This window comes from Enhydra lutris, unplaced genomic scaffold (genome assembly GCF_002288905.1).
Source record: "Enhydra lutris kenyoni isolate GAN:26980312 unplaced genomic scaffold, ASM228890v2 scaffoldscaffold22, whole genome shotgun sequence".
Taxonomy (NCBI): Eukaryota; Metazoa; Chordata; class Mammalia; order Carnivora; family Mustelidae; genus Enhydra; species Enhydra lutris.
This window is the reverse complement of record NW_019154106.1, coordinates 13,879,069-13,895,237: the sequence shown is the minus strand read 5'-3', so window position 1 is coordinate 13,895,237 and position 16,169 is coordinate 13,879,069. Positions and strand designations below refer to the sequence as shown.

The 16,169-nt window shown below is 38.5% G+C and overlaps 2 protein-coding genes across 2 annotated transcripts; one reads left to right on the top strand and one right to left on the bottom strand.

Annotated features, from left to right (window-relative positions):
• LOC111149553 (olfactory receptor 5AL1-like) lies at nucleotides 1-979 on the top strand. The gene is given in 2 exon segments (XM_022506647.1): nucleotides 1-867; nucleotides 869-979. Coding segments are annotated over 2 exon segments (978 nt in total).
• A 9,868-nt stretch (nucleotides 980-10,847) lies between these two features.
• Nucleotides 10,848-11,540, bottom strand: LOC111150117 (olfactory receptor 5AL1-like; the record flags this gene model as incomplete). Its single annotated transcript, XM_022507482.1, is given in 1 exon segment — nucleotides 10,848-11,540. A coding segment is annotated over 1 exon segment (693 nt), but the record flags the coding sequence as incomplete, so codon positions are not given.
• Nucleotides 11,541-16,169: the final 4,629 nt, after the last annotated feature.

Genomic DNA, 16,169 nt, shown 5'->3' with positions numbered 1-16,169 from the left:
ATGAGATGCTTCTACACATCTTCCACGGCTGAGGGCAATAATTCAGAAATAACTGAATTCATCCTCTTGGGACTCACACAAAATCTGGAGCTTCAAGCCCTACTTTTTGGGATCTTTCTAGTGATCTACATAATTAGTGTCATAGGTAATCTTGGGTTAATTATGCTAATTCATATCAGTTCTCAGCTTCACACACCTATGTATTTTTTCCTCAGCAACCTGGCTTTTGTGGATTTTTGCTATACCTCCTCTGTCACCCCTAACACCCTGGTGAACTTCTTCCAAGAAATTAAGAGAATATCCTTACCTGCTTGTGCCACCCAATTGTGTTGCTTTATCATGTTCGTGGTTTGTGAAGTGTATATGCTCTCAGTCATGGCGTATGATAGATATGTCGCCATTTGCAACCCTTTACTCTATACCATTACCATGAACAGAAGGGTCTGTATTCAAATGGTGGTTAGTACATACGTGTATGGCTGTTCTGTTGGACTCCTACAGACAGTCCTTACATTCCACTTATCTTTTTGTGATTCAAATATAATAAATCACTTCTACTGTGATGACGTTCCCCTGGTTGGTCTGGCCTGCCATAAAAGCCATTACAAAGATATCAAAGAACTGGTATTGTTCACACTTGCTGGTTTCAATGCCCTTTTCTCTCTTCTTATTGTCCTCATCTCCTACATATTCATTCTATTTGCCATTCTGAGGATTAATTCAGCTGAAGGCAGGCAAAAAGCATTCTCTACTTGTGCCTCCCACTTGACTTCCATCACTATATTTTATGACACTATCATCTTTATGTATATGCAGCCAAAAACAAGCCATTCTCTGGATACTGACAAGATAGCTTCTGTTTTCTATAGAAAACATGGTAATCCCCATGCTGAATCCTTTAATATACAGCCTGAGGAACCAGGAAGTCAAAAATGCTTTGAAAAGAATTATGGAAAAGGTGTCTTCTAGTATAAAATAAATGATCCATCATCTAACCAAAAGCCCTCAGAGTTGGGATGCAAAAAAAAGAAAAACAAAAGAAACAACATCAAAAAAACAGTCATCAAGATTTCTATATTAGCTTACCATTAGTAATATGCTTTCAAATGTTATAATATTAAACAAATTCATATCAAAACACAGGATACATTAATTTTCTGATTTTATTTTCTATTATCATGAGAATTCTACCTCTTGAAAATATTGAAAGACATGAAAATAAAATAAATTCAATTGCAAATAGAGGTTAAATTGTTCCATAGATCATTTAAAATCCATCTCTTTTCCATAGAGGAGTTTTGACTTGAACACTCCAATTCATGAACTTGACCTTGGCAAAAACCATGTCTACTTTAAATCACTAAAGGGGCTTTTTTTTAAATTTCTTTTTTAAAAATTTAATTTAATTTAATTTTTTTTCAGTGATCCATAATTCATTGTTTATGCACCACACCCAGTGCTCCATGTAATATGTGCTCTCCTTAATACCCACCACCAGGTCATCCACATTATTAACATTGTCTATAAAAGACACACGTGCACTCCTAGTAAGATGAATCTGAAAAGAATTGTTGGTTCTAGTGACCTCACATGGGCAATGGCATCAACACTGGTAGAACACCTAAAGGAAGACTGAAAAAGCAAGCTTGAATTTTAACAAATGAGACAAGTCCATCAGAGCAGAATAAGGTCTGTGGATTAAGTAATAATGCTGCACCAATGTTAATTTGTGGATTTTTATAATAGTACTGTGGTCATTTAAGAGTTCCCCTGTTTTTAGTAAATATACGCTGTTGAGTATATGAGAATAAGGAAGCATTATGTCTCTGACCGATTATTAAACAGTTCAGGATAAAATAATGTGGTAAAATGTTAATGTCTGAGGAATCTAGGTGAAAGGTGTAGAGGAAGTCCTTGTAAAATGTTAGCTTCCATAATTCTGAAATTATGCCAAAATAAAAAGTTAAAATAAAAAAAGTTCCTCAGCATTTATTATTCAATTTTAATGTCTGGAATTCCTGGGTGGTTCAATGGGTTAGGTGTCGACTCTTGATTTTGGCTCAGGTCACGATCTTAGGGTCCCTAGATTGAGCTCCACATGAGGTTCTGTACTCAGTAGGGAGTCTGCTTGATAGTCCCTCTCCATCTCCCTCTGCCCCTCCCCACTCTAAAATAAATAAATAAATAAATAAATCTTTAAAAAAAAAGATTTAATGTTTTAGTTGATTAGTATATTTTAACACATTTTTCATTTTGGTGTCCTCAAATTCTTTGTTAGCTTTAAAAAACTGTAACTTCATATAAATAATACAAGTTTTATTTCTTATGTTATTCTATAACTTTTACAAATAATACTTATAATTCCCTAAGAAAATAAATAAACGAAACTACCCATTCATCTTCAATAAAACTTAATTTAACAAAATGGACTTTTGCTATATAAGGACTTATTCCTAATATTGTATTTTTCACTTGTTACAAACTAAAACAGTATACCATGTCTTTTATAGAAAACTTTAAATTAGGAGGACCTGGGTGGCTCAGTCATTAAGTCTCTGCCCTCAGCTCAGGTCATGATCCCTGGGATGGAGCCCCAGATCAGGCTCTCTGATTAGCAAGGAGTCTGCTTCTCCCTCTCCCTCTGTTTCTCCCCCTGCTTGTGCACACTCTCTCACTCTCTCATTCATGCTCTCTATCTCTCAAATAAATAAATAAAATCTTTAAAAAAAAAAGAAAACTTTAAATCACAATTTTGTATAACAATTCTTTTTTTTTTAATTTTATTTTTTATAAACATATAATATATTTTTATCCCCAGGGGTACAAGTCTGTGAATTGCCAGGTTTACAAACTTCACAGCACTCACCATAGCACATACCCTCCCCAATGTCCATAACCCCACCTCCCTCTCCCAACCCCCCTCCCCCCATCAACCCTCAGTTTGTTTTGTGAGATTAAGAGTGACTTATGGGGGTGCCTGGGTGGCTCAGTGGGTTAAAGCCTCTGCTTTCGGCTCGGGTCATGATCCCGGGGTCCTGATATCGAGCCCCACATGGGCTCTCTGCTCAGCAGGGAGCCTGCTTCCTCCTCTCTCTCTATGCCTGCCTCTGCCTACTTGTGATCTCTGTCAAATGAAATGAATAAAATCTTTAAAAAAAAAAAAAAAAGAGTCACTTATGGTTTGTCTCCCTCCCAATCCCATCTTGTTTCATTTATTTTTCTCCTACCCCCTTAAGCCCCCATGTTGCATCTCCTCTCCCTCATATCAGGGAGATCATATGATAGTTGTCTTTCTCCAATTGACTCATTTCGCTAAGCATGATACCCTCTAGTTCCATCCACGTCGTCACGAATGGCAAGATTTCATTTCTTTTGATGGCTGCATAGCATTCCATTGTGTATATATACCACTTCATCTTTATCCATTCGTCTGTTGATGGACATCTAGGTTCTTTCCATAGTTTGGCTATTGTAGACATTGCTGCTATAAACATTCGGGTACACGTGCCCCTTCGGATCACTACGTCTGTATCTTTAGGGTCAATACCCAGTAGTGCAATTGCTGGGTCATAAGGTAGTTCTATTTTCAACGTTTTGAGGAACCTCCATGCTGTTTTCCAGAGTGGTTGCACCAGCTTGCATTCCCACCAACAGTGTAGGAGGGTTCCCCTTTCTCTGTATCCTTGCCAGCATCTGTCATTTCCTGACTTGTCAATTTTAGCCATTCTGACTGGTGTGAGGTGATATCTCATTGTGGTTTTGATTTGTATTTCCCTGATGCCGAGTGATGTGGAGCACTTTTTCACGTGTCTGTTGGCCATCTGGATGTCTTCGTTGCAGAAATGTCTGTTCATGTCTTCTGCCCATTTCTTGATTGGATTATTTGTTCTTTGGGTGTTGAGTTTGCTAAGTTCTTTATAGATTTTGGACACTAGCCCTTTATCTGATATATCGTTTGCAAATATCTTCTCCCATTCTGTCAGTTGTCTTTTGGTTTTGTTAACTGTTTCCTTTGCTGTGCAAAAGCTTTTCATCTTGATGAAATCCCAATAGTTCATTTTTGCCCTTGCTTCCCTTGCCTTTGGCGATGTTCCTAGGAAGATGTTGCTGCGACTGAGGTTGAAGAGGTTGCTGCCTGTGATCTCCTCAAGGATTTTGATGGATTCCTGTCTCACATTGAGGTCCTCCAACCATTTTGAGTCTATTCTCATGTGTGGTGCAAGGAAATGGTCCAATTTCATTTTTCTGCATGTGGCTGTCAATTTTCCCAACACCACTTATAGAAGAGGCTATCTTTTTTCCATTGGACATTCTTTCCTGCTTTGTCGAAGATTAGTTGACCATAGAGTTGAGGGTCTAATTCTGGGCTCTCTATTCTGTTCCATTGATCTATGTGTCTGTTGTTGTGCCAGTACCATGCTGTCTTGATGATGACAGCTTTGTAATAGAGCTTGAAGTCTGGAATTGTGATGCCACCAACTTTGGCTTTCTTTTTCAATATTGCTTTGGCTATTCAAGGTCTTTTCTGGTTCCATATAAATTTTAGGATTATTTGTTCCATTTCTTTGAAAAAAATGGATGGTACTTTGACAGGAATTGCATTAAATGTGTAGATTGCTTTAGGTAGCATAGACATTTTCACAATATTTGTTCTTCCAATCCAGGAGCATGGAACATTTTTCCATTTCTTTGTGTCTTCCTCAATTTCTTTCATGAGTACTTTATAGTTTTCTGAATATAGATTCTTAGCCTCTTTGGTTAGGTTTATTCCTAGGTATCTTATAGTTTTGGGTGCAATTGTAAATGGGATTGACTCCTTAATTTCTCTTTCTTCTGTCTTGTTGTTGGTGTAGAGAAATGCAACTGATTTCTGTGCATTGATTTTATAACCTGACACTTTACTGAATTCCTGTACAAGTTCTAGCAGTTTTGGAGTGGAGTCTTTTGGGTTTTCCACATATAGTATCATATCATCTGCAAAGAGTGATAGTTTGACTTCTCCTTTGCCGATTTGGATGCCTTTAATTTCCTTTTGTGGTCTGATTGCTGAGGCTAGGACTTCTAGTACTCTGTTGAATAGTAGTGGTGATAACGGACATCCCTGCCGTGTTCCTGACCTTAGCGGAAAAGCTTTCAGTTTTTCTCCATTGAGAATGATATTTGCGGTGGGTTTTTCATAGATGGCTTTGATAATATTGAGGTATGTGCCCTCTATCCCTACACTTTGAAGAGTTTAGATCAGGAAGGGATGCTGTACTTTGTCAAATGCTTTTTCAGCATCTATGGAGAGTATCATATGGTTCTTGTTCTTTCTTTTATTCATGTGTTGTATCACATTGACTGATTTAAGGATGTTGAACCAATCTTGCAGTCCTGGAATAGATCCCACTTGGTCGTGGTGAATGATCCTTTTAATGTACTGTTGAATCCTATTGGCTAGTATTTTGGTGAGAATTTTCACATCTGTGTTCATCAAGGATATTGGTCTTTAGTTCTCTTTTTTGATGGGATCCTTGTCTGGTTTTGGGATCAAGGTGATGCTGGGCTCATAAAATGAGTTTGGAAGTTTTCCTTCCATTTCTATTTTTTGGAACAGTTTCAGGAGAATAGGAATTAGTTCTTCTTTAACTGTATGGTAGAATTCCTCCGGGAAGCCGTCTGGTCCTGGGCTTTTGTTTGTTTGGAGATTTTTGATGACTCTTTCAATCTCCTTACTGGTTATGGGTCTGTTCAGGCTTTCTATTCCTTCCTGCTTCGGTTGTGGTAGTTTAGATGTCTCCAGGAATGCATCCATTTCTTCCAGATTGTCAAATTTGTTGGCGTAGAGTTGCTCATAGTCTGTTCTTATAATTGTCTGTATTTCTTTGGTGTTCGTTGTGATCTCTCCTCTTTCATTCATGATTTTATTTATTTGGGTCCTTTCTCTTTTCTTTTTGATAAGTCTGGCCAGGGGTTTATCGATCTTATTAATTCTTTCAAAGAACCAGCTCCTAGTTTCGTTGATTTGTTCTATTGTTTTTTTGGTGTCTATTTCATTGATTTCTGCTCTGATCTTTATGATTTCTCTTCTCCTGCTGGATTTAGGGTTTCTTTCTTGTTCTTTCTCCAGCTCCTTTAGGTGTAGGGTTAGGCTGTGTACCTGAGACCTTTCTTGTTTCTTGAGAAAGGCTTGGACCGCTATATATTTTCCTCTCAGGACTGCCTTTGTTGTGTCCCACAGATTTTGAACTGTTGTGTTTTCATTATCATTTGTTTCCATGATTTTTTTTCAATTCTTTAATTTTCTGGTTGACCCATTCATTCTTTAGAAGGATGCTGTTTAGTCTCCATGTATTTGGGTTCTTTCCAAATTTCCTCTTGTGATTGAGTTCTAGCTTCAGAGCATTGTGGTCTGAAAATCTTATGATACTGGTTGAGACCTGATTTAGGACCCAGGATGTGATCTATTCTGGAGAATGTTCCATGTGCACTAGAGAAGAATGTGTATTCTGTTGCTTTGGGATGAAATGTTCTGAATATATCTGTGTTGTCCATCTGGTCCAGTGTGTCATTTAAGGCCTTGATTTCCTTGTTGATCTTTTGCTTGGATGATCTGTCCATTTCAGTGAGGGGGGTGTTAAAGTCCCCTATTATTATTGTATTATTTTTGATGTGTTTCTTTGATTTTGTTATTAATTGGTTTATATAGTTGGCTGCTCCCACGTTAGGAGCATAGATATTTAAGATTGTTAGATCTTCTTGTTGGACAGTTCCTTTGAGTATGATATAGTGTCCTTCCTCATCTCTTATTATAGTCTTTGGCTTAAAATCTATTTGATCTGATACAAGGATTGCCACTCCTGCTTTCTTCTGATGTCCATTAGCGTGGTAAATTGTTTTCCACCCCCTCACTTTAAATCTGGAGGTGTCTTCGGGTCTAAAATGAGTTTCTTGTAGGCAACATATAGATGGGTTTTGTTTTTTTTATCCATTCTGATACCTTGTATCTTTTGATTGGGGCATTTAGCCCATTAACATTCAGGGTAACTATTGAGAGATATGAATTTAGTGCCATTGTATTGCCTGTAAGGTGACTGTTACTGTATATTGTCTCTGTTACTTTCTGATCTACTACTTTTAGGCTCTCTCTTTACTTAGAGGACCCCTTTCAATATTTCCTGTAGAGCTGGTTTGGTGTTTGAAAATTCTTTCAGTTTTTGTTTGTTCTGGAGTCTTTTTATCTCTCCTTCTATTTTCAATGATAGCCTAGCTGGATATAGTATTCTTGGTTGCATGTTTTTCTCGGTTAGTGCTCTGAATATATCATTCCAGCTCTTTCTGGCCTGCCGGGTCTCGGTGGATAAGTCTGCTGTTAATCTAATATTTTTACCATTGTATGTTACAGACTTCTTTTCCTGGGATGCTTTCAGGATTTTCTCTTTGTCACTAAGACTTGTAAATTTTACTATTAGGTGATGGGGTGTGGACCTATTCTTGTTGATTTTGAGGGGGATTCTCTTCATCTCCTGGATTTTGATGCTTTTCCCTTTGCCATATTAGGGAAATTCTCTCCAATAATTCTTCCCAATATAACTTCTGCTCCCCTCTCTTTATCTTCTTCTTCTGGAATCCCAATTATTCTAATGTTATTTCCTCTTATGGTGTCACTTATCTCTCGAATTCTGCCCTCGTGGTCCAGTAGCTGTTTGTCCCTCTTTTGCTCAGCTTCTTTATTCTCTGTCATTTGGTCTTCTATATCACTAATTCTTTCTTTTGCCTCATTTATCCTAGCAGTGAGAGCCTCCATTTTTGATTGCACCTCATTAATACCTTTTTTGATTTCAACTTGGTTAGATTTTAGTTCTTTTATTTCTCCAGAGAGGGCTTTTATATTCCCGAGTGGCTTTCTCTAATATCTTCCATGCCTTTTTTAAGCCTGGCTAGAACCTTGAGAATCGTCATTCTGAACTCTAGATCTGACATATTACCAATGTCTGTATTGATTAGGTCCCTAGCCTTCGGTACTGCCTCTTGTTCTTTTTCTGTGGTGAATTTTTCTGCCTTGTCATTTTGTCCAGATAAGAGTATAGGAAGGAGAAAGTAAAATACTAAAAGGGTGGCAAAGACCCCAGGAAAATACGCTTTAACCAAATCAGAAGAGACCCCAAATCGTGAGGGAGGAGAAAAGGGATAAAAAGAGGTTCAGGAAAAAAAAAAGAAACAATTAAAAAAACAAAGAAAAAAACATCAAAAAGAAAAAAATATATATATATTAGATAAACTAGTTAAAAAACTTTAAAAAAGAAAAGGGTAAAAGTTAAAAAAAATTAGCAGAAGAAGAAAAAAAATTGAAAAAAATTAAATTAACTGCAAGACTAAAGAATCATGGGGAGAAAACCATGAGTTCCGTGCTTTGCTTTCTCCTCCTCTGGAATTCCGCTGCTCTCCTTAGTATTGAACCTGCACTCCTTGGTAGGTGAACTTGGTCCTGGCTGGATTTCTTGTTGATCTTCTGGGGGAGGGGCCTGTTGTAGTGATTCTCAAGTGGCTTTGCCCCAGGCGGAATTGCACCGCCCTTACCAGGGGCTGGGCTGAGTAATCCGCTCGGGTTTGTTTTCGGGAGCTTTTGTTCCCTGAATGCTTTCCATAGAGTTCTGGAGGACGGGAATGAAAATGGCACCCTCCCAGTCTCCAGCCCGGAGGAGCCAAGGGCTCGGGGCCCCACTCCTCAGTGAGCCCTCAGAGAATAGCGCCCAATCACCCCCGTCTCCTTGGCCTCCGGCCGCGCTCAGAGCTCACCCAGCCTGCTACCGGCTCAAGGTAACCCCGAGCTGAGAGCTCACTCCTCGGATCTGTCTCTGTAGCCAGCTTCCCCACTCTGATACCTGCAAGCTCCGCGACACTCAGACACCCCTCATCCTTCTGTGACCCTGCGGGACCTGGGGCCACGCTGACCCTGCGTGGGCTTCACCCCAGTTTAGCCTCTGGAGCGATGTCCCTCAGCGGAACAGACTTTTAAAAGTCCTGATTTAGTGCTCCATTGCTCCGCCGCTTGCTGGGAACCGGCCCCTCCCCCTGCGGTCTATCTTCCCGTCACTTTGGATTCACTTCTCCGCCAGTCCTACCTTTCAGAAAGTGGTTGATTTTCTGTTTCTAGAATTGCTGTTCTTCTTCTCTTCGATCTCCCATTGGATTTGTAGGTGTTTGCAATGTTTAGATAAGCTATCTAGCTGATCTCCTGCTACCTGATGTAATCTCAGCCTGCTACTTCTCCGCCATCTTGCGTAAACTCTCTTAATTAGTGTTTTAACAAAACAGACAACTTCACGCCTAAGGACCAGCAAGCAAAGAATGAATTAGTGTGGCAGCTAAGGTGGTCAGTTCTAATTAACATAAGAAATTAGGAGTGCCAATGCATAAATGGGCTGAAACACAGGAATTCAGAGCATCTTTAGAACTTTCTAGCTCAGTGACAATGCCATTGTCAATGGGCAACTGCAAATCATATACATTAACAAGGACAAGGCAATTAGATTCTTAATAACCATGTGGAATAAGGCTTGTGTCACTCCATTCAGGGGTAATTGGTGCAACTAAAGTCCTGGCTGAATGGGAGGGAAATATAGAAGGGGTAGTGTTTGAACGATCATGTTAAAATGTTCAGCCAAGGAAGTTTGGCAGTTACTTACAAAACTAACCATGCTCTTACCACATGACCCAGCAATTGTGTTCATTGGTATTTAAGCAAAGGAACTGAGAACTTAAATCGACACAGAAACTTGCACACTGATGTTTATAGCTGCTTTATTCATAATTGTCAAAACTTGGAAGCAGCTGTCATTTGGTAGGTGAATGGACCAATACACTATGGTTTATTCAGACAGTCAAATGTTTCAGTACAAAAAAGAAATGCACTATCAAGCCATGAAAAGACAGGGAGGAAACTTACATGATCACCAAGTGAAAAAAGCCATCTGAAAATGATCCTAACTCTTATGTTAGGATCCTAACATCTGATCCTAACTCTTATGACACTCTAGAAAAGAATGGAGGCAGTAAAAAATTCAGCAGTTGCCAGGGGTGGGAACGGTCGAGGACAGGTGAATAAGTAAAGCACAGAAGATTTTTAGAGCAATGAAAATATCTGTATAATATTACAATGATGGATGTAAGTCATTTTCCCAACCCATACAGTGTACAACATTAAGAGTGAACACTAAGGAGAACTATGGACTTTGGATGATTATGATATGTTAACATAGTTATAATAAAATAAAGTCTTCAAAAAATGTTCAACCATATCAATAGGGACATTTAAAGTAAAGAACAAGGTCACTTTTTCAGGCATTTTTAAACCAAAACCCTTCAAACAAGCACCTTGTTATCTTTTACTCCAATTCAACTATGGAAGAAAATAATATCTGGTATTTTCAATAACATTCACATAGTTGATGTCCTGCAAGACCGCCTAAAATTTTCAACATCACAGTGAAAAAAGATAAAGTTATGCTATTAAGTTGCTTTGTTCTTCACCTCTATTACTGAAGTATCTCCTGGAAAAACAGAATGGATGGTTTTTATCTCTTTTTTACAATTCAACAATTAAACAAGCATTTATAAAATATCTACTACAAACATGTGAGCAAAACCAAGAAAATATCTATTTTTTTCAAGGAGATAGTGATCAGAGAACTGAGCTTCCGAGAACAAAGGTTTCTAGGCTTACTGGCACTGTACCATGTATAAGCCTTCACTTAAATTCCTAACATCCAGTATTTCTTAAAAAAAAAAAAAAAATAACACACACCTCATTATCGATTACTAGAATATACCTTTTCAAAAATTTTCTTGAAAGCATTTTTTACTTCCTAATTCCTCAAGCTATAGATTAAAGGATTTAACATGGGAATCACCACTGCATAGAATACTGAGGCAAATTTGTCTTTATCCAGTGAGTGGCTTGACTTGGGGTGCAGGTACATAAAACTGAGGGTCCCGTAATATATAGTAATAGAAAACAGGTGAGAAGCACATGTAGAAATGGCTTTTTGTCTTCCTGCAGCAGAATGGATCTTTAAGATGGCGAAGACAATAAACACATAGGATAGGAGAACAGTGATTAGAGAACCGAACACATTGAACCCAGCAATGATGAACAACATCAACTCTTTGACTTGGGTGTCAGAGCAGGCGAGAGCAATCAAGGGAACATCATCACAGTAGAACTGGTTGGCCACATTAGAGTCACAGAAGGACATGTGGAATGTAGCCACTGCTTGTATGAGCCCCACGGTGAATCCGTAGTTGTAAGAGCTAGTGACCAACTGGATGCAGAGTTTCCTGGGCATGAGAATGATGTAGAGTAAAGGGTTGCAGATGGCCACATACCGATCATAGGCCATGACAGACAGCATGAATAATTCCCAGACTGAAAATGTGATAAAGCAGCCCACTTGAGTGGCACATGCATAAAACGGCATGCTTTTAATTTCTCATAAAGAGTTCACAAGGGTGTTTGGAGTGATGGCAGAGGTACCATAAAAATCAACAAAAGCCAGATTACAGAGGAAAAAAATACATAGGAATGTAAAGTTGAGGACTGATTTGGATGAGCACAATCAGACCAAGATTACCCAAGACAGTAACTAAGTAAATCAATAGGAAAACACAAAAGAGAGTGGCCTGAAGCTCCAGGTTATCTGTGAGGCCCAAGAGGACAAACTCAGTGACTGCCGAATGATTGCCTTTTGCCTGAAATAGATGAACAATAAATGATGAACGACAAATCTACAATAAACTCCCCTAGGGGACACACTCTGAATAAACTTCACTCTGTTAGGAATAAACAATTCAATGTGAGAGGATAGCCCTGGCGAGCCAGGGTGTTACGTTAAATTCAGCCAGAGCACAATCTTGATAAGCGTTCTGAATTATGGGTGGATTTTGCTTATGCTTTTAGCGTGAAAGGATTTGGTCCAGGCAGAAATTCCATGATATAAAGTTCACTAAGATGCTGAAGAAGAAGAAAGAGTATTTTGATCCAATTTTTATAATCAATACAATGGCAAAGTCTGTGTTGTACTTTTCTTTAAATATAAAGAAATAAAAAGGAACGTGAAGAATGCAAGTGGCTTTGACAACATATATCAAAATGATTTCTTAAGCTGTAGCTCATAAAATTATTACAGTTTCATCATTTCATAAGAATATTAAGAGTTACCAAAATCATGGGTAGAAAATATAAAATGAAAGCCAAAATCAAACTATTAGTACTATTTTTAGACATCCTGTTTGGTGTAATTTGCAATTATCTTCTTTTTACTTATCTCCATTTTTTTTTAAATACACATATACTGGTATCATGCTTAGTGAAATAAGTCAATCAGAGAAAGACAACTATCATATGATCTCCCTGATATGAGGAAGTAGAGATGCAACATGGGGGGCTTGGGGGGGTAGGAAAGGAATAAATGAAACAAGATGGGATCAGGAGGGAGACAAACCATAAGTAACTCTTAATCTCACAAAACAAACTGAGGGTTGCTGGGGGAAGAGGGGTCGGGAGAGGGGGCTGGTGTTATGGACATTGGGGAGGGTATGTGCTATGGTGAGGCTGTGAAGTGTGTAAACCTGGTGATTCACAGACCTGTATCCCTGGGGATAAAAATACATTATATATTTATTAAAAAAATTATAATTAAAAAAAGTAAAAAAAAGAAAGAAAAAATACACGTATACTATTAATACTAAGGAAATATAGGACTGTGATTTTTCTGGCTTTGTCTTTTGGCAAAATGCACACTAGAGAATAATTTTCCAGATTGTAAAACAGCTTTCAATGATTAGGAGACATTATTTTACCTTTTTTCTTTACGTGTCTAAATGGTCCAAAACGAATAGAATTGAAGCAGCATTTAGAACAGCTATAGGTTACAGAACATTTCCATAAACCTATGCTGGATTCTGAATGCACGAGAGCTGGTAGAATTGAAATCATCTCCCTTCCTTTCTTCAGCACAGCAGAGGGTGAGTTAACTTGATTTTCCTTTATCACTACATTGTCTCATGTTATTTCATATGGTCAGGACACAGAGAGTCAAGGCAGGTAAAAATAGCAAAATATAAAAAGCACTTTCCCCACTTAAATTTTGATTAATGTACCCATAAAAACTTTATCTTGGTTACTACTTTTATCTTTTCTCTTCCCTTCAGCACTTAAAAAAAAAAGATTTATTTATTTATTTATTGGACAGAGAGAGAGAGAGAGAGAGAGAGAGCACGTGCACAAGTAGGGGGAGCTGCAGGCAGAGGTAGGAGCAGGCTCCCTGCAGAGCAGGGATCCTGACATGTGGGTCAACCCCAGGACCACAGGATCAAGACCTGAGCTGAAGGCAGACACTTAACCCACTGAGCCACCCAGGCACGCCTTCCCTTCAGCACTTTCAACCAAACATCTTAAAACAGGCACCTACCCCCAATTTTTCAATCATATTTATGACTTAACCAGGTATAACCTACCTGCTTTTCCCATTAAACGGAGAAATCCCCTCACCAAGTTTACTGCCAACTTCCCTATTCCTAAATCCAAGAACCCCCCCCCCCTTTTTTTTTTGACAACTTGGTAGCATTAAACTCTATTGAATACACCTTTGGTTCCCAGAACAGAACAGTCTCTGAGTTTACTATGTGTCCATTTTGATTTTCTATCTTGGAGGCTCTGCTTCTATCACCTCCGCTTTAGACAACATGTTCTTCAAGCTCTCTCCAAAGCCCCCCACATTTTCCCTTTTAACTTTCTTTTTAGTGATTTTGACCAATCCTAAATCCTCAATAGGCTTCTATATGCTGATGATACATATGCAAGAGTATCACATGCAGAAAAGAACTTACATTAAACTTACATTAAATCTCTGTACATTGGACCTGATACTCGAAACCTGGAGTATATATTTTATGTCTTCAATGAGCAGTGCCATTATCCATTCAGTTTTCCAAATCAGAGACTAATCTTTACTTTGCTTTCCTGTTCCCTGTTGTAATATTCAATTTGCTCCCAGTATTTCTTTCACACTTTACATACTTTTCAGATCTGTTCACTTATACTGTTTCCTTGATCCAAATCACGATGACTTTTTGTTTTGTTTTGTTTGCAACTGACTCCTAATTTTTTTTTTTTTTAGATTTTGTTTATTTATTTGACAGACAGAGACCACAAGCAGGCAGAGAGGCAGGCAGAGAGAGGAAGGGAAGCAGGCTTCCCGCCGAGCAGAGAGCCAGATGCGGGGCTCTATCCCAGGACCCTGAGATCACGACCTGAGCCAAAGGCAGAGGCTTCAACCCACTGAGCCACCCAGGTGCCCCTGACCCCTAATTTTTAATCTTGACTCCAGTCTTTCCTATATCTTTCTGGTTCTCACATTTTAGCTTATATGAACTTTTAGAGATGTGGATGTCATTTTTATGATATAATCATTCAGTGTCTTCCCTTAGCTCTCAAGATAAAATTCTAAGGTCTTTAACATGGCTGAAATAACTCTAGAAAATCTAGTTCCAGCATCTCAGATCAGGCTGTGCTCATTTGATATTCATCAAATAGTGTTTATGTCACAGGTATTTCATATTTTTCCTAAGGTTTGACATCTTTCAATATTCAATACACAGTCATTCAGTGGAACTATAAACCCCTAAGTAGTCTGGTCTACTGCACCTGGAAGGAATCTTCGTGAAGCCAGTAACATTTAAAATTACCTAGGTGTTATGAGACAGTTTGTATTATGTGTGTATGGTCCCTCAGGAAGCTTTTTTTGGGAGTATTACATTATTTTTAAAAAAACACTGAAAAACAACATAATTATATATATTCAAAACAGGTAGTTATTTGATGTTTAGTGTTTGGGGACCAAGTTATTTCCCTTGAAATGATAGATCACCTTCTGGGCTATTACTTAATGGAAGAATCTAGGGTAGAAGAACAATTTAATTATCTCTTTTGGGAAAACAGTTTGATTAATTGCTATCTGTGCTTTGATTGTTTGTTATATCTGCTTTAAATTTTGTCACATTGGTTTCATATTAAAATTATGAATTTATTTAAAATAAATGCTCAGTTTGTGGGTCTTGGATTTAGTAGCAGCTTTTGAAAAACACTGGAAGATATTTGCGAATGACAGTACAGACAAAAGATTGATATCCAGGATCTATAAAGAACTCCTCAAACTCAACACACACAAAACAGATAATCATATCAAAAAAATGGGCAGAAGATATGAACAGACACTTCTCCAATGAAGACATGCAAATGGCTATCAGACACATGAAAAAATGTTCATCATCACTAGCCATCAGGGAGATTCAAATTAAAACCACATTGAGACACCACCTTACACCAGTTAGAATGGCCAAAATTAGCAAGACAGGAAACAACATGTGTTGGAGGGGATGTGGAGAAAGGGGAACCCTCTTACACTGTTGGTGGGAATGCAAGTTGGTGCAGCCACTTTGGAGAACAGTGTGGAGATTCCTCAAGAAATTAAAAATAGAACTTCCCTATGACCCTGCCATTGCACTACTGGGTATTTACCCCAAAGATACAGATGTAGTGAAAAGAAGGACCATCTGTACCCCAATGTTTATAGCAGCAATGGCCACGGTCGCCAAACTGTGGAAAGAACCAAGATGCCCTTCAACGGACGAATGGATAAGGAAGATGTGGTCCATATACACTCTGGAGTATGATGCCTCCATCAGAAAGGATGAATACCCAACTTTTGTAGCAACATGGATGGGACTGGAAGAGATTATGCTGAGTGAAACAAGTCAAGCAGAGAGAGTCAATTATCATATGGTTTCACTTATTTGTGGAGCCTAACAAATAGCATGGAGGACATGGGGAGTTAGGAGAAGGCAGTTGGGGGAAATTGGAAGGGGAGGTAAACAATGAGAGATTATGGACTCTGAAAAACAATCTGAAGGGTTTGAAGAGGTCGGGGGGTGGGAGGTTGGGGGAACCAGGTGGTGGGTATTAGAGAGGGCATGGATTGCATGGAGCACTGGGTGTGGTACAAAAACAATGAATACTGTTATGCTGAAAATAAATTAAAAAAAAAAAACACTGAACAAAAATCAGTTTCTCAAGGAGCAACATCAAAAGCTTTCGTCTGAGATTAATGTTTCAAACTGTTGTTATGATT